Source organism: Engystomops pustulosus, chromosome 10, assembly GCF_040894005.1.
Source record: "Engystomops pustulosus chromosome 10, aEngPut4.maternal, whole genome shotgun sequence".
Lineage (NCBI taxonomy): Eukaryota > Metazoa > Chordata > Amphibia > Anura > Leptodactylidae > Engystomops > Engystomops pustulosus.
This window is the reverse complement of record NC_092420.1, coordinates 67,022,841-67,040,886: the sequence shown is the minus strand read 5'-3', so window position 1 is coordinate 67,040,886 and position 18,046 is coordinate 67,022,841. Positions and strand designations below refer to the sequence as shown.

The 18,046-nt window shown below is 41.0% G+C and overlaps 1 protein-coding gene across 2 annotated transcripts in view; it reads right to left on the bottom strand.

Annotated features, from left to right (window-relative positions):
- The window catches only part of CCDC18 (coiled-coil domain containing 18), a 33,604-nt gene that overhangs the window by 8,896 nt on the left and 6,662 nt on the right, over positions 1 to 18,046 (bottom strand). For both annotated transcript variants that reach the window (XM_072128129.1, XM_072128128.1), the window contains exons 7-23: positions 17,106 to 17,202; positions 16,157 to 16,269; positions 15,842 to 16,046; positions 15,087 to 15,184; positions 14,865 to 14,980; positions 11,908 to 12,113; positions 9,411 to 9,521; positions 8,992 to 9,123; positions 6,668 to 6,802; positions 5,510 to 5,587; positions 4,908 to 5,024; positions 4,472 to 4,639; positions 3,187 to 3,329; positions 2,493 to 2,656; positions 2,172 to 2,352; positions 580 to 679; positions 354 to 470 (exon numbers count right to left, since the gene is read on the bottom strand). In XM_072128129.1, the coding sequence (XP_071984230.1) occupies positions 354 to 470; positions 580 to 679; positions 2,172 to 2,352; positions 2,493 to 2,656; positions 3,187 to 3,329; positions 4,472 to 4,639; positions 4,908 to 5,024; positions 5,510 to 5,587; positions 6,668 to 6,802; positions 8,992 to 9,123; positions 9,411 to 9,521; positions 11,908 to 12,113; positions 14,865 to 14,980; positions 15,087 to 15,184; positions 15,842 to 16,046; positions 16,157 to 16,269; positions 17,106 to 17,202 (2,281 nt within the window). The remainder of the gene's footprint in view (positions 1 to 353; positions 471 to 579; positions 680 to 2,171; positions 2,353 to 2,492; positions 2,657 to 3,186; positions 3,330 to 4,471; positions 4,640 to 4,907; positions 5,025 to 5,509; positions 5,588 to 6,667; positions 6,803 to 8,991; positions 9,124 to 9,410; positions 9,522 to 11,907; positions 12,114 to 14,864; positions 14,981 to 15,086; positions 15,185 to 15,841; positions 16,047 to 16,156; positions 16,270 to 17,105; positions 17,203 to 18,046) is intronic.

The following is an 18,046-nucleotide window of genomic DNA, read 5'->3' as shown; positions in this document are numbered from 1 at the left end:
TTCTTCTCTTGCACTCCACTCCTGGTTTGGACATTAAAAAACTGCATCTAAAAAACTCTACATGTGAACGAACCCTCAGAGGAGTAAAATGAGGAGCAAAACAGGTCAGAACTTTTAACACAAAGCTGCTAGTAGGTCAATGCGTAATAAGAAGGTCAGTGGGAACAGCTACTAACATTGGAGTCTAGTGATTCTTCTAGGCTCAGCATGTGGGTTGGGTTGGGGTTGGAGTATGTGTGATCTGGACAGTCGGACCTGCAGTTGAGGGCACCTTAGTATTGAACTTTTTGATTCAATAAAGTAAATAAACAGTTTTACAATGTGCAACCATATGAACTTGAGGAAATCCCCACCTGTTTCATGTGCTCTTTTATTTCCAATTCAGATTTCTCCAAGGAACACTCCAGCTGAATAATTCTCTGCTGCAGCTCTTCTTTATGTTCCCGGATACTCATATCTAACTGAGTGAGCTGCAAAATAAAAGGAAATGAATTTAAACCCCCCTATAATATTATTATAGTATCCATAGTTAAAAGAAGGAACCTATGACATTTGGTACAGATTTTCTATAATACTGACCTGTGCCGCTCTTTGTTTTAGCTCCCAGTTACGGTCTTTTAGGGCTTGGTCCAAGTCCAGCAGCTCATGGTCTCGCTCTTCCATTTCAGCCTTCAATGTTCTGCAATAACAAAATACAGTAATACAATACAAAAAAAAAAATAAGGAAACACAATAGAAGGAAAAACAACACTGGCTTTTACTATATATTTTACTACAAAAGAAGGCCAGCGCCATTAATAGTAGGCAACGACCCCCTCTAGATACTTCCTGCCTTTATGATATTTTCCAATCTATATTCTCCAGTGTTCGGCTGCGTGCACTCCCAGTGGGCATTAGCAGAGCACATTTACTGCACTCTTTATGGCATAACCACAATGGGAGTAGATCTTTATGGGATCATGTTCATGTACAGTATATACATTCTAAGTGCACACAACCGTGTTCTTAAAATGGGCACCTATAGGGGAAGTCAGTGGTCTGTTACGACCAGGTGGAGATTGGAGGGGCGAGCATCCAGCTCGGTCATGACACGGAAGGACAGTGTGCTCACCGCACCGTGACCATGCATAATAGAAATCAATGGTGGCTGTGAGCTGGCCACAGTTTGTGCAGCCAGCTTACAGCCAATAAAAATGGTTGTGTGCATCCCCCAAGGTATGCCCTTTTGCTCTTCTGGACAAAAAGGATTGGTATCAATACATTAGCTTTGTGTAAACTTTATTTTTGCCAAGAAAAACCATCATATTTAGATGGATGGATCCCAGAGCTTCCGCCTCTCTTCAGATGTAGAAAGGGTTGATTAATAGCATCATCCTTTAAGAAAAAGTGATCTTTAAGAACAGGAAATTCCCCAATAAATTTGGTAGGATTTAGGATTGTTGGTGCGACTCTGCCCTTACTGCTAATTGTCCAAGCAACTTGCAGAGGAATTACGAGCCTCCTAAGACTGTATCCATATGTTGCATTTGTTTGCGTCCAAGCACATGACAACAGCAATTACATTGCTATCACCTTTGCATTTACAAATCGCATTTGTTAACATCCCATTAACAAATGCATGCATTAACGCAATGCTGAAAGCAATGCAATTAGGCAAAATGTGAGATTATATATGTTAGTCCTCCCTTGTGATCTGTCAGAGGTTTAGGTACAGTTTTGTTTTTATGTTTCTTTTTTTCTTTCTTTTTCTTGCTTATGCTATTTAATGGGATACTTTATGGGACTGTAAGATATGCAATTGACTTATACATTTTGTGTACTTCGTCTACTTTGGTTAATATTGCTGAATAATAATAATAATAATAATAATAATAATAATAATATATGATCCTATTGTACTTCCTTACTTGATCCTGTGGTTACTTTATAGAATATTGGCATTATACTATATCTGGCTGTACCCTGACGTTGGCTGCGAGCCAGGTACTTTTGTATGGTGCCTATATTATTTGATCTACACATCCCACCAACATGACAAAAGCACGTATGCTTTTGTCATGCAATGGGCTTTTGGAACATGTGATAACCATAAAATTCACAGTGAGTTGGTGAATTTGAAAATAAATGGTTATGTGCACCTATCGCCTCAGATAAGATTATTACAAACCCACCTTAATTCTTCTCTAAGGTTTTGTATTATTATGTCCTTCTCCCCTGCAGACAGATGAGTCTTGGTCAGCGTCTCTTGTAGCTCCTCAACAAGTTTTGTGTTGCTCTGTAATTCCAGTTCCATCTCTGCTTTTTTAGCCACATCATTCTCAGCAATGGCTACTCTCTCTTGCAGCAAAGCCACTAAAATAAACCAGTTACATTCTGACATTAGGATACACCATGTACATCACATGTCATATCAGCCGTAGTGCAGTCACATCCTCCTCTACACCGAAAAACTGTGCAAAACTGGAAAGCCATGAAAGCAAAGCAGATCTCACCATGCTGGGTCTTATCACTCAGATCCATTTGTGTCCTCGATAACATCAACTCCAGTTGACTCAATTTGTCGCTTTTTGATTCCACATCCACAGTTGCAGTTATCAGATCGCTTTCCGCTTGCTTCAATTTTTCGTTGCAAAGGTCCAATTCAATCCTAAGCTGACTGGAATAGGGAAAAAAAAATATTATTACACAGAAATTAAAAAAAAATTTTTAAAAGCAAATAATGTAATAATTATTGTAGATATTGTGTGGGCCAAGCCTAGTACTATGGAGCCTGGGCAGTGGTCAGAATACGCCAAGATCGCAGCACAAAGATGTCTGCTATAAACAAATGCTGCGGCTTGGTCCACCATGTGCCCTAGTGGAGTTAGTCTATCCTCTGATGAGGGGATGGTGTATAGAAACACTTAGCACTTACGGGTGACCCAGTCCCGTAGAGTGATATAACTGGGTACGGTCCTTGTCACAGTGGGAGCTATACAGGGTTGTTCGGTGTCTAAAGACTCATCCTGACTCCATCGTTCTATTGACTCCTTTTGTACTTGTAGCTCCTGTGACCTGGTACCCGGTAAGATAAAATCATTTTTGCTTACGGTTGGCGAGTACTCCCATTGTTTATCTTTGGTCATACTTTTGGCTACATGTATTTAAATGTGGTTTTATGCTTATATTTGTTTACCCGCTACTTACCTCACCGTGTCGCTTAACTCATGAACTTGATGAGTTTTGCAATCCAACTCCTTATTAGCGACCTGAAGCTTCTCCGATGCTGCTTCTATATTGACCCAAGAAGAAGACTTTTGCTTCTCAAGTTCAAACGCTAAAATGGAGACCTGTGGAAAAATCAAAGATTGACTAATCACCTTAAAGGGCAGATTTAGTGCTGAACATGATGGGGCTGCTGACAGCAAGATCCTTATACTCTCAGAGTCAAAGACTAAATTTAATTTTTAAAAATTGCTATTGGTACAATACACGTTTCCAAAATAGTGTTTTTTTCTCAGTGTCTGGTTAAAGAAACATTATTGCTTTGTTGTCTTCATGTGAAATCTCCACAAATGTTCCCTGTACAGTGGCTTTTATTAATTTTGTGTCCTCTTTGGCTACATTTCAATGTAGCCGAAAAGGTTTAATAGGGTTGGCCATTATGAATTATGGTATTAACGAATATAAAAGATTAAGGACCTGGCAGGCCTATTGCTCATGGACAGATAGAGATCACATGACCTTCCCTCTATGGCTGTTTTATGGACAGGAATATCTTGCTAATTTCAAATTACCTACCGTAATATCCTGCTCCCCACACATTACAAAAAAAAACATGAGGTAAAAGTGGCCAACCCCTTTAACCCCTTAACGCCGCAGCCCTTTTTCGTTTTTGTGTTTTCATTTTTCACTCCCCACCTTCAAAAATCTGTTACTTTTTTATTTTTCCATGTACAGAGCTGTGTAATGGCTTATTTTCTGTGTAACAAATTACAATTCAAAATGGTGGTATTTAATATTACATGCCATGAAATGGGAAGCGGGAAAAAAATTCCAAATGCAGTGAAGTTGGTAAAAAAAACACATTTGTGCCGATCTCACTTTATGCCCCAATGTCCCATGTCTACTTTATTCTTTGGGTCGGTACAGTTACGTAGATAACAAATTTGTATAGGTTTTAGCACTTTGTAATGAATGGGTGAACCCAAAGAAGCTTTGGGTCTTGGGAAGACCCGAGGCTTCGATGGCGCAAGACTTAGTGGCTATGGAGAGCCCTCTCCATGCACCCGCACCCGGCATGTGACATAGTATTACGTCACATGTCGGTAAGGGGTTAACTTAACTAGTTCTTTACAACATTACGAGGACTAAATACGTTCTTTGAGCAATGTAATTTTATAATATAAAATATCCATTTATTCAATGGTACAGAGTTAGATTCTATGATAATAAGTTGCCAAAGACAAGATATAGACTTGAAATGCTGCACCTGTTTTTCCAGCTCCGCTTGGGTGTCTTCGAGGTCCCCAATCCGGGTAGTTCCCTGCTGTAACATCTGCTGCTGCTGTTGCAGGGTTTGCTGTAAGCGCACGTTCTCTTCTGTGGTTTCCTGAAGACTTTGGGTCCTTAATTTAATTTCATTTTGTAAGCACTGAACCTTTACAGCAAAATGAATGTACAGTGATGACATTAACCATACGTTCCCATTATTTAGTTATACCGGCATAAAATATAACATACAGCAATCACAACAACACAGTTCAAAAGTGCTATATTTGCTGCAAAATTCCCTCCTCCGCAATATGATGGCATGTAGCAAATGGGAATAGCTTTTTGCTATATATGACAGGTGATAATATGGCCCCCATGAAATTCATTTTCAGTATTCACAGCTAGCAAAGAATCAATCACTTCATGATATTCACCTCTTCTGACTTTTTCTTGATCTGATTTTCAAACCTTTCTCGGTTTTCTTCCAGTTGCTGTAAATATAATCCCAGTTCTTCTTTACACACTGTTAAGGCCGATTCGAGCTGTGTAACCTGTCAGTGAAGAGAGAACACAGAAACTGAGAGATGCCGTTACTCTGCCTCCATGTATAAGAGGAGCAACACTTCTAAATAATGGGGCTCATTTACTAAGGGTCCATCAGACACACTTTTGTCGGGTTTCCCAAATATTTCAGTTTTCCGCCAAATTTCCCTGGGATTTTGGCGCACACAACCGGATTTTGGCGCATCAGCGCCGGCTTGCACGAAAAAGAAAACGGGGGGCGTGGCTGTCAGACAACCCGATGGATTCGGACAAGCTGCAGAATTTAAAAAAAGGTTTTGTGTCGCAAGGTCAAGCACTCACATGCACCGGGTAGAAGAAGGTGAACTCCGACAGACCATGGCGCAGCAGCGACACATGAAGAAACTTGGACGCACGTTCTTAGTGAATTCGTGCCGGACCCAAATCCACGTCGGACAAGTGAGTAAATCTGCCCCAATGTCTAGCGTCTCTAGATCTAATACAGGAAGCTTACCTTCATAGCTTCATTATCCAATTGGTTCTCAAGTACTTTCACAGTATCAGCTGCACCTTTTCTCTGTAGCTCCAGTTCCTATGTACAATATACGATATAAGGTAGTGGGAAAAAAAGCTTTCTGTTATGAGCAATCTTATGGCACATCTATAAATAGTCTAAATGTTGCTAATGTCGCCAGACACAAATCCGCACCACAGTAAAGCTCTGACCAATTGGATAAGATGTTAAATTTCCCCTAAACACCGCAAAACATGCATTACGTAAATTCACTTTGCAAATTTGCAATGCATAGGAAAAATATACAGGAAGTTCCCGGATTACGTACAAGATAGGTTCTTTAGGCTCTTAAATTGAATTTATGCTCTTAAATTGAATTTGTATGCAAGTTGGAACTGTACATTTTATAATTGTAGCTGTAGACTAAAAATTTTCTTTTGTCGCAGTGAGAATTGGATTTTCCAAATTTTGTGCTGTCATGGGAACAAGGATTATCAATAAACCTTCATTATAGACATTTTACAGCTGATCATTGCAGCCTGGGACTAAAGTAATATATCCTGAGAGCATCACCAGAGATCACAGTAGGCAGAGGGGTCCATCTGTAACTAGGGATCGACTGTAAGTCAGGTGTCCTTGAGTAGGGGACTGCCTGTACTGTAAAATCCAAATGTTAAATGTATATTCACTGTAGCTCCAGATTTGCTACTGAATTTAAACAATAATCCTCCTGAGATTGTTTATCTCCATAAATATATGACAACATGAACGCTGATGAAAATGTACATATACAGGTAGTCCACGAGTTATGTATGACACAGGTTCTGTAGGTTTGTTCTCAAGTTGAATTTGTATGCAAGTCAGAACTGTATATTTTAAAATTGGGACCACAGACAAATTTTTTTTGGTCTCTGTGACAATTGGATTTTAAAAATGTTGGCTTGTCATCAGAACCAGGATTAATAATAAATCTTAATTGAAGACACATTTGATAACTGTTATAGCGGTTTATTCTTGCTTATGGCTAAAGTAGAGTAAATTATCAACATCCAGAGGTCCGTTTGTAACTAGGGGTTGTCTGTAAGTCATGTGTTCTTAAGTAGGGGACCGCCTGTATACATAAATATATTGTATATTGAATAAGAAAACAGACTTTACCTTCCTTGCTTGGACCAGCATGCTATCTAGAGACTCCACATGCAGTTGTTTTGCCTCTGCATCTTCATGAAGTTTACGGATGGAAAACTCCTGTTCAGACACTTCCAGTTTCTTTAATTCAAGTTGACAATTGAGCTTGAAAGTTAAAATAAGAATTTTTATAAGACTCCATTATTCTGTGAATTGAACAATAAATACAGAAATTTGATACATTTGATACAATTTGAACAAAACATGGGATGTACTAAGGGGCTCTAATAGATGGAGGCGTACATTAATCTCACCAGGCTGGACCTGTTTAGACCAGGACTGACCTGGCAGAGATTTCTACTGATCAATATGACTGGCTGGGGTGTTCATGCACCTGCCACCCAAAGCCCCTCTGTGATATGCCCAAAGTGACATGGAGGGTGGAAAAGCAGGGATGGGCTATTTGTGGCAGAGAAGGCAAAATAAATCTGCCCCAGGATGTATCTCAGTAGGGCGGACTATGAGGGGCAGGATGGAAACTTTTGCATCCTGTTATACAGCCATTGCATACAATGGGGCTCATTTACTTACTCGTCCGGAGGAGTTCCCGATACTCTGCCGCGATTCACTAACATCGTGCGCCCCATATCCTGCATGTGTCACTTCCCTGTTCAGGTCCGCCGGAGTTCACCTTCTCCTTCCCGGTGTATGCAAGTGCATTACTTGCGACACAATCCCGCGCTCAGTCTGAATCAGTCAGATCGTCTGCCCCGATTTTGGCTGCTGTGCCAAAATCCAATCATGTTGACACAATCCCCTTCTAAATCCCTGTCCCAGTGGCGCAAATTCCGAAAACCATGAATAGTCTGATTAAAAATGCAATCCGCGGACCCTTAGTAAATAAGCCCCTAAAGTAAGCAGCTCCTAGTGCTAAAACAGACGCAGCAATGTTACACTGCTAGTGTTATTGGAAACCTCAGATAACGCTAACATACATTGCTGCACTGTACAATAAAGCGGTGTATTCACGAGGGGGCGGTCCGCGGTGATTTCCGCGTGTCATGCAGCAGTCACCACCCCTAATCTTGTCTCCTCATGAATATGCTGGACTGCTTTGAGAGCGGTCCGGCGTTTCCAGGGTACTGCGGGAAAGTGTCTGTTTCAGTTATCGGAAGTTTCTGATAACGCTAGCAGTGTAATACCGCTGCGTCTGTTTTAGCACTGGGAGCTGCTTACTTTAGTAAGCAGCTCCTAGTGTGATTTTTGAGGGTGACAGGGTGTTGAATTTTGATATAGGATCAAGTAATGGCACCACCATACACAGGATTAGGATGGAATCACGCTTTTCTTCATTTCTATTTTATATACATACATAGCATTACTTCTATTTTATGTATACATTAGAAGGATTCCGGACTTACAGTATAGTTTTCTTACCCTCTCTGTAAGGCCTCTTACACGCGATCGGATACTTGCCTAGGAGAGCATACAGCTGTGCGTTCCCTAGCAAGGCATTGTGCCTGGCCCTACACACAGAAAAAGATAGAGCACGCTCCATCTTTTTCCCATGAATGGTACGCAGACACATGTGTGGTCACCGTACCACGGAGAGGCGCCATAGGCGTCTGTGGGGACCGATATCTGGCCGCAAATTATGCGATCGGTCCTCCACACATTTGTGTGAAAGGAGCCAAAGCAGACATCACTACGCAATGATATCCTGCTGCTTAATGTTCAGGGTATCTTTATTTGATGCATATATGTACAGTTATATTACTAAGGCACAACCTAGGTTTCAATTTGACAGAGGCTGGAGATGGATGCCATAGTGTATCACCTGTCTCCCTCAAGCTACATTAAATGAATACCTTTTCTTACAGCAGCCTGCATGATGAACTAGTGCAGTGTTTCCTGCTGTATGATAACCAGATTCAGGCCAAAAGTATACTATCTTGGTCTGACAGTATGTCTATAGATGTCCAGTACGTGCTCGTGGCCTGCACACTGAATGGGTTCAAAAAAACAGCAAAATGTGAAGTGGCCCTAAAATGGTCAACCAAGCAGTCAGCAAATTAATAGAAAAATTATACAGTTCCAATTAGCTTATGCTTTTCTTAAAATGTATAGGATGGATCATAAATAACATATACATATGATGGTCACATACCATGTACACTCTGCTACTCCATCCAGTGTCTGAGGCCGCCAGATCTAGCTGGGGTTTGCATTTTCTGTCACCATCGTCCCCATAATAAATTAAACTGCATTATGTGCTCACACTGTAAGTGATGGGGTGGGGTTTTATATTTATTTCATGTATTAGAAATATGTAACCTGGCACCGCTTGGTCTTACGTGTTCTAGCTGTTTCTTGAGTTCATTCTGTTGCTCCAGGTGCATATTTTTTGACCTTTCAAATGCCACGAGAACGTCTTGGTGTTCTTTAGTAATGTTTTCCTCCAGGTGACATATTTGAGCTTTGAAATCCTTAAAAATAAATCAAAAACATATTATTCTCCCACAGTGGATCTTTTGAAATAAAAGGAATTGTAGTGATACAATGGGAAGATGCCTCTATTGCAAAAGTAAACTGCTCATAGAATTTTACTTCACACACTGGATTTTGGATCAGAATCTATGGCAATTATCCACTTTAAAAATCGGATCCAAAGAAAGACTTTTTTGCAGTAAGAAAGGATTTTTTTTTCTTTTAAATAAATCCCAGCCTTTCGCTATGGTGTCACATGATGAAAGCAGTCTGGATAATGTGTTACCATTAGTTCCTCCTCCAGCTTGGTGTTCCTCGCTGCAGCACATGCGTAAGCTTCAGACTTCTCTTCTAATAATTTCTGGAGAGAGGAAATCTTCAAAGATCGCTTTGTCATCTGCCAATAAAATGTATAAGAATCATTTGATTTTTGCACATATGTTGATGCATATAAAATTATATGTGTATAATGTTATAGACAATTACAGCATACATGTGTAAGTGGGGACACAGGATTTTAGGTCATTTACCAATATACATTTATTAATAGTTCTGAACCACTTGCATGGGTTTAGCTTATCAGTAGGGATGAGTGGACTCCATCGGGTTCAGCCGAACCTTGAAAGAAAAGGTTTAGACCCGGTACCCAAACCAACCTCTATCACCTGTGACACCAATCACAAATGTTAATCCTTTAAATGGCGCAGGCAAAGCTTTAATCAAGGGTGTTACAGATGGAAGTGAGACCGAACACCATCATAAGGTTCATGGACAGTTAGAGGTCACATGACCATCCATTTTATGGACAGGAATGACAGCTGATGAGGTAAAACCCATTTGTGTACCAGGGGGCTTGATGTACAAGAAAACAGTGAAGAACATTTGAAAAACATATATCGGTAAATTACCTATATAAGAAAGTGGCCAACTCCTTTAAGATGCAAATCAAACTTTTAATATGCGTGACTCACATCAGGTGAATTGAATATAAGTTTACAGACTGATTTTTGCAACATTGCAGCCAAGGAAAGGAGCCATTTAGGGATGCGGACAATGCTTTTTAATCATAATCATGGTTTTTAATGAAGCCATTATTTTGGGTGGGTTAATTTGCATGCCAAATTCTCTTTAAGAATAGAGTCTAGCTTATTCCTTAATATTGTAATGTCATTGTTTCAAAACAATCTACAATGCAAACGAGAATTCTTAAAGTGGCCGTCTATACTTTTAAAAAGAAAAAACAATTCCCTTTTTAGTCTAAACCCTTTAACGCCAAAATAGTAATGCACAGAGTATGGAGAGGGGTCACAACCTTTGTCATCTCATCATAGAGCAGGAGTCTGCTGTATAACACAGTAGACAACTGCCATTAAAGGGGTTGGCCACTCTTCAATAAATCTCTTCCATGTCTCTGCATGTACCTGTACCTGTGTTTTAGCCTCCTTTGATAGCGCTCTCACTGCTCCAGCCTGTCCCCCACCAGGACTTTTTTTCCCCCAGTCCTTCCTTGGTGGAAGAGACAGAAAGAGTGGAGAGGAGGGAGGGAGCAGGAGAAGCAATAACTCGCCTGTTACAGCCCCTCCTATTCATCAGAGCTCAGATGAAAATAAAGAGCCATGGAACGTCTGCAGACAGTACAAAAGTAAGTTGCAGTAATGCTGAATCACTTGATGATCATTCAGGTATTAGCCAAAGGCAATAAAGGAACATGTGCAATTAAAAAAAGAGCGGCACACCCCTTTAAGGCCAGTGGCATATGACGTGGTTGGCCTGTTAATCACCGGCTGGATTTCACAGGAGAGGACTCTGAGAAACACAGGAATATAATCATGATTATATTATAGTACTGCTGTTTTGCAGGGAAGTAGGGACTCCCTGCATCATATATAACTGAAGATTAGACTTTTATCCTCCTTACTTTGGACAATCTGTGAAATCCAGCCATCACAAGGTCAATGATTCACGGACCGACCATGGTGGTGCGTTTCTTTCTTAAAAGTTGTGAATGGTGGGACAGATTCTGGTGGTTTACTTTTTAAGTGTCGCAGTGGAACCCAACCTTAACCCAGCACTTAAATGGTTTATATAAGGGTATAAAAAAAAACAACAACAAAGAATTGGTGGCCGGGAGGGGGAGATTTAAAAAAAATAAATAAATAATAATAATAATAATAAACATGTCCTTGTGCCTTCCCAGCCTCCAGCGCGGTGATCTCTCCGGTTCGTGTCCAACGTAAAACAACGGCTGCGCTCAGCAACAGAGGTGGCTGCCCACACCCAACGGTCCCTATTCCCCGTGTTGTATCATGCGGGATGGGTGGGCGTGGCCGGCCAGAAGATGAGCGCAGTGCGGCTTCTGTGCCCTTTTTCGTTTACATGGGGCACGGACTCGAGATTACAGCGGTGGAGGCTGGGATGGCCCGGGAGGCAAGTACATATTTAATTTAACCCGCTCCATCTCGGCTACCAATGGGTTATTTTATTAACCCTCGGGTAACCCCTTTAAACAGCACGCACACCGCCATCTGGATCTGATTACTGCTCACTCAGGAGGAGCTCTTAGCATGTTTCTACCTTTGGTGGGCCACTTGTGACAGCTATGTTTTGGTAAACCTTGTCCATGCATTTGTAAGAACTGACTGAAGGACACTGACTGAAAAAGCAAGGAGTGAAACATCTAAGGACAGGCATATGTTACACAGAAAAGCCGTCCACAAGCTCCTCAGAGGGAACATAGTGGTGTATAATGACAGCGCGCACATGTCACACCTCTCTGCACTCACTTCTTGTTCCATCTTGCTTGTTTTTGAAGCTTTCTGCAGCAGCTCTTCCTGGATGAGCTGAAACTGGCTGGTTCTCTGAGCCATGGAAAGCTTGGTATTTGCCGTTTCAGCTTGGGCTTTACCGAGTTTCCGCTTCAGTTCCTTCACAGCGTCAGTCAGTCTTTCATTTTCTTCTTGTAACCGTTTGCTCACCGACGTCTCAGCTTCTGCAATGTAATCCAAAATACCCAAAATGTACGATGCCATTAAAAAAAAAAATTAATTAAAAAAGGAACTACCTTTACATGTTACAACTGGGTCATATGTGAGGCATTACTTTTGATGGAATCAATAAGACAAAATTATTTAAGCTGGGGCTGTGGCATAAAGATGCATCATAATACTAGGAGGAGTAGACCCTTTCCTGTGCCAGAATATGAATTTACACCTGCCAGGGTACGGCATAAATTTTCATTGTTAATTAGGTTAGTTTTTTTACTTCATTAATGATAAATTTATTGGACCCACTTTTAACAAAACTGATAAAAGTGGCAACTTTAACCCCTTTACGACTGCCATAGGGCTATATACCTCATATCAGCACATGTCCAGTGCAGATAACGCATATATATATATAAAATCACTCACCGGCCACTTTATTAGGTACACCATGCTAGTAACGGGTTGGACCCCCTTTTGCCTTCAGAACTGCCTCAATTCTTCGTGGCATAGATTCAACAAGGTGCTGGAAGCATTCCTCAGAGATTTTGCTCCATATTGACATGATGGCATCACACAGTTGCCGCAGATTTGTCGGCTGCACATCCATGATGCGAATTTCCCGTTCCACCACATCCCAAAGATGCTCTATTGGATTGAGATCTGGTGACTGTGGAGGCCATTTGAGTACAGTGAACTCATTGTCATGTTCAAGAAACCAGTCTGAGATGATTCCAGCTTTATGACATGGCGCATTATTCTGCTGAAAGTAGCCATCAGATGTTGGGTACATTGTGGTCATAAAGGGATGGACATGGTCAGCAACAATACTCAGGTAGGCTGTGGCGTTGCAACGATGCTCAATTGGTACCAAGGGGCCCAAAGAGTGCCAAGAAAATATTCCCCACACCATGACACCACCACCACCGGCCTGAACCGTTGATACAAGGCAGGATGGATCCATGCTTTCATGTTGTTGACGCCAAATTCTGACCCTACCATCCGAATGTCGCAGCAGAAATCGAGACTCATCAGACCAGGCAACGTTTTTCCAATCTTCTACTGTCCAATTTCGATGAGCTTGTGCAAATTGTAGCCTCAGTTTCCTGTTCTTAGCTGAAAGGAGTGGCACCCGGTGTGGTCTTCTGCTGCTGTAGCCCATCTGCCTCAAAGTTCGACGTACTGTGCTTTCAGAGATGCTCTTCTGCCTACCTTGGTTGTAACGGGTGGCGATTTGAGTCACTGTTGCCTTTCTATCAGCTCAAACCAGTCTGCCCATTCTCCTCTGACCTCTGGCATCAACAAGGCATTTCCGCCCACAGAACTGCCGCTCACTGGATGTTTTTTCTTTTTCGGACCATTCTCTGTAAACCCTAGAGATGGTTGTGCGTGGAAATCCCAGTAGATCAGCAGTTTCTGAAATACTCAGACCAGCCCTTCTGGCACCAACAACCATGCCCCGTTCAAAGGCACTCAAATCACCTTTCTTCCCCATACTGATGCTCGGTTTGAACTGCAGGAGATTGTCTTGACCATGTCTACATGCCTAAATGCACTGAGTTGCCGCCATGTGATTGGCTGATTAGAAATTAAGTGTTAATGAGCAGTTGGACAGGTGTACCTAATGAAGTGGCCGGTGAGTGTATATATCACTGCGCTCAGTCCGAATCAGTCGGATCGTCCATCGGCACGCGTCCTAAAATCTGTTGCCTAGAAGCCAACGCAGCTGCGCAAAAAAGGGTTGCATGCACCACAATCCCAGCACCCACACTTATTAAATACCTGTGCAAGCCGTTTTAGAAAAAGGTGAACAGTCTGACAAAAGTGCAGTGAGCGACCCTTAGTAAATGAGCCCCATTATCTTATATTTTAAGGAATCATTCCAAAATGAATTATGCTTGTTCCTTGAATACCCCTTTAATAGAACACAGAATAGTGTTTCTAGGTGCTATGGTTCAGCCTGTCGGCTTAAAATAAAAGGAGATGCAGAAGACACTTTGCAAAAGTATGTGCACCCCCTGCATCTGTCTTTAGACCGAATCTGGATGATGAATTGACAATCTATAAAATATTTTAAAATGGGAAAAATGACCAAAAAAACTGCATACTTTTCACATTTTTAGTGATTTGTCTCCCAATTCTATAAAAAAAATGTTATTAATGAAATTATTCTATCAAGTTGAAGCCCCATGTCATGAAAAAAAAGTTAAAATTGCAAAGTGGTTCCAAAGACATCGTGATTTAAAGAAGACCAGAAGGGAACTGCAAATATCTGATCTGGACATTCAGGCACCAATGACGACTATCAGTCCTGACCATACAAGCACCAATGACAACTGATGACAAAGGGGTTAAATACCCCCCTTGTAATCATCCAAAAATCAATATAGTAAATTATTACTATTATTATTAATATTAAGGGGTATTCTTTTTTTGAACACTTATAAGAATGGGGATGCACATGCACTCCCTCCCTTTACTTCTATGGGACTCTGCCTGCCTGAAGTGAATAGACAGAACTGTGAACATGAAGCCACTATTCCACCCACTGCAATTGAGAGATGGGGACGGTGCAAGACCCACATTTTTTGACATTTTTGTTATATATTCTGGATACACCATAAATATCCAAGATTGGAATTCCATTACCTACAATGTCGGGATAATCTCGACCATTAAAATATTAAATCCTCCTTTCAACCAAGATTACTCTATATTCAGCTTTTTGGGAGCCTTTTGTCAAATCCTGGACAACTGACCTGATTGGTGAATGGTTAATTTTACTGGTTCAGTGTCCAGTACGTGACTGCTATTCGCACTAAAAAGTTTAGCTTGAAGTTCTTGATTTTCAGCTTCTTTCTTTGACAATTCAGCCCTAAAAAGAATGACATTATTTATACATACTTATATATTATATATATATGAGATATGAATAATGTAACCACTGGATGTTGATATGTGATCTTTATATAACCACAGACCTAAGTTCTGCGATGAGCGATCTGCTGTCCTCAGAGTCTAATTTCTTTATATTTTCCATCATGTCATTGCTTAGAGGTCGAGGATCTGAAAAGTCATTCTGTAGGACAAATGCAGAAACAAAAAAATCATATCAATAACCTATGCATATAGTGCATATCTAATTCTTTGTAACTTGTGACGAAGTGCTCCGGTGCCGAGGACATGACCCTGGGGAACCTACTGCCTCATTAACTGATGGAATAAACTGGGAAGATCTTAAAAACCGGATATAAACAAAAAAATAAAGAAGGGTGTTTCTCTACAACCTTCTGTCAGATTATAATGACTGGTGGCGGCTTCTTTAAAGGACATCTACCACCAGGATGAAGGACTGTAAACCAAGCACACTGACATACTGGTGTGTGCCCCCTCTGGAATGATCTGTTCTTCTTGTATCTTTTTTTACAAAAAAAGGCTTTTAAAACTATGCAAACAAGCCTAAGGAGCTCCAGGCTCCATAGTTGTTAATGGAGCCCCTCAGGCTCATTTGCATAATCTGTAATGTCTTTTTTTTATCTTAAAAACCAGGGCATAAGAAGATAAAAGAAGAGCAGATCATGCCAGAGGGGGCAAATAACACAGTGTACTTGGTTTACAATCCTTCATCCTGGTGGTAAAAAACAAAAACAACAAAAAGAAACACACACTTTAAGTGTGACATGGCCTCAATATCCACAAACTCGGGATCAGAGAGCTTCATTTTCTGCTTGTTTACCAGTTCTGCAAGACGCTCCTTTAAGTCCTTGTTTTCATGTTGAAGAGATTCATTGTTTTTTTGCAACTTCTCTTTATTTTCAAGATCACTCTCCAGTCTAAGAATCCTCTGATTGGACTGTGTCAGGAGAGAAATCAGCTCTAGGTTTTTCTTCTCCGCAGTTTTCTGCTTCTCTTTCTCATCGGTCATTTCACACGTGATGTTTCTAAAGTGTAAAAGAAAAAAAAATACTACTAACTAAACTAAAATTTCAGATTTCTACTTAATTTTTTGTTATTACAAATGGCCTCTGATCTGCATAAAATAGTGCAGCACCTTAAAAGGTCCCTAGTGGTTTCCAGTTCATTCTCCAGATTTTTACACTTCTCCAGCAACTCTTCTCGTTCTCTCCTACAGTCCTGGAGATTCAGATCCCCTTCTTTCTGAACCTAAAATGATCCATACAATAACCGTGTATTAGATTTAAGAACTTAAGACACCTAACATAAAATTGTTTTTGTAAAATTCAGTTAGAGAAAAAAAAATTCTGCAATTAAAATTCAAGGGGTTGTCCAGTCACAGCAAAGTATGGGGATACATGTGCAGAAGATGGGAACCCACTAACAAAAAGTGTCCTCTGTAATCCAAATAAATGGAATAAAAGTTCACAAAAAAGGACTGGACAATCCAATGGGTGTGGAAAAGAAAAGAAAATCTACCATCAAACATGGATAAACCCCGGGTCACTTACTCGTAGATACTTTGTCAATCTTCTTATATTTGTTATCCATTGCCTCCTTCCCTCTAAAAGCAACTTTAAAAATTATGCTAATAAGCCTGACAGGTTCTGGGGGGCATTACCAGAGCCCCTCCGTGCTGCAGACTCACAGGCTGTTACAAAGTGCACTTCCCCCTCCCACTGTGTGCTGAATCTTCCTTTGCAGCAGTGAGATGATATCATGGGAAAGAAGTGCTGAGGGAGCAGGGGAAAGAGGGAGACAGTATGACATCCTTTGACGATACAGCATAGAGGGGCTCTTTTAATATCCCTTCTGGCTCATTAGCATAATCTTAAAAGTTGATTCTAGAAGGAAGGAGGCCATGGATAAGAAATATAAGAAGATTACCACAGCCACCGTGCCTGGATCTATGAGTAAGTGTCCCTGGTTTATCATGATGGATATTGAGGGTAGATTTCCTTTACAATGTACCTGTACTATGCTTGTCCAGACCTGGCCTTTAGCATGGACTTTGTAGAGTCAAAACAATAAGAAATGTTTTTTACCTTTTCCATCTTCTCAGCAACATTCTTCTTGTATTGCTGGAAAGCTCGTGTCAGTTTCTCAGCGTTCAGCAGGGCTTCATTTCTTTGTTTCTCAGTCCTAACATAAGAAATCAGTGTTATCATTGAGAAGTAAAGGAAACCCGCTGCCACACTGCCAATACCCGAATGCAATCAGTTTACCAAAGTATTGTTATACAATGAGGTTAGCGACACTACATATAAGTGTTACCCGTACAGAATACATCTCAAGAAGCCATAAAAAAAGTGTCAAACCTCAAATAGTTTTCTGAAAGAGAACCCGTCATCAGGTTTTACTCCCCTAAATTACTAGCCTCAAGTGGGGTATGCAATGTACTTTCTACAATGTCCTCTTTTACCCTTTTGAGGTTTGTCACTTTTTATGGCTTAAAGGGGGTTTCAGGAACATAGATCTTGATGACCCATCTGTAAGGTCTTAAAGGAAACCTACCACTTGTAGTGGCAGGTTTCCGATGGCAATACTGGGCACCAGCTCAGGGTGAGCTGGTGCCGGAGCTTATTTTAGTTAGTGTTTTAAACCGCGGTATCGCGGTTTAAAACACTTTTTAAACTTTATAGCCGGCGCAGGGAGGTACGCGCTCGGCGCTTACCGTGCACGCGGCTCTCATTCACTTCCTATGTAGCCGCGTGCACGGTAAGCGCCGAGCGCGTACCTGCCTGCGCCGGCTATAAAGTTTAAAAAGTGTTTTAAACCGCGATACCGCGGTTTAAAACACTAACTAAAATAAGCTCCGGCACCAGCTCACCCTGAGCTGGTGCCCGGTATTGCCATCGGAAACCTGCCACTACAAGTGGTAGGTTTCCTTTAAATATCAGTTAGTCCGGGGCAGCACAGGATACTTTTAAGAGACTACAGGTTTCTAGTGCCATACATTGCATAGTGGCTGTGTTTGGTGTTGCAG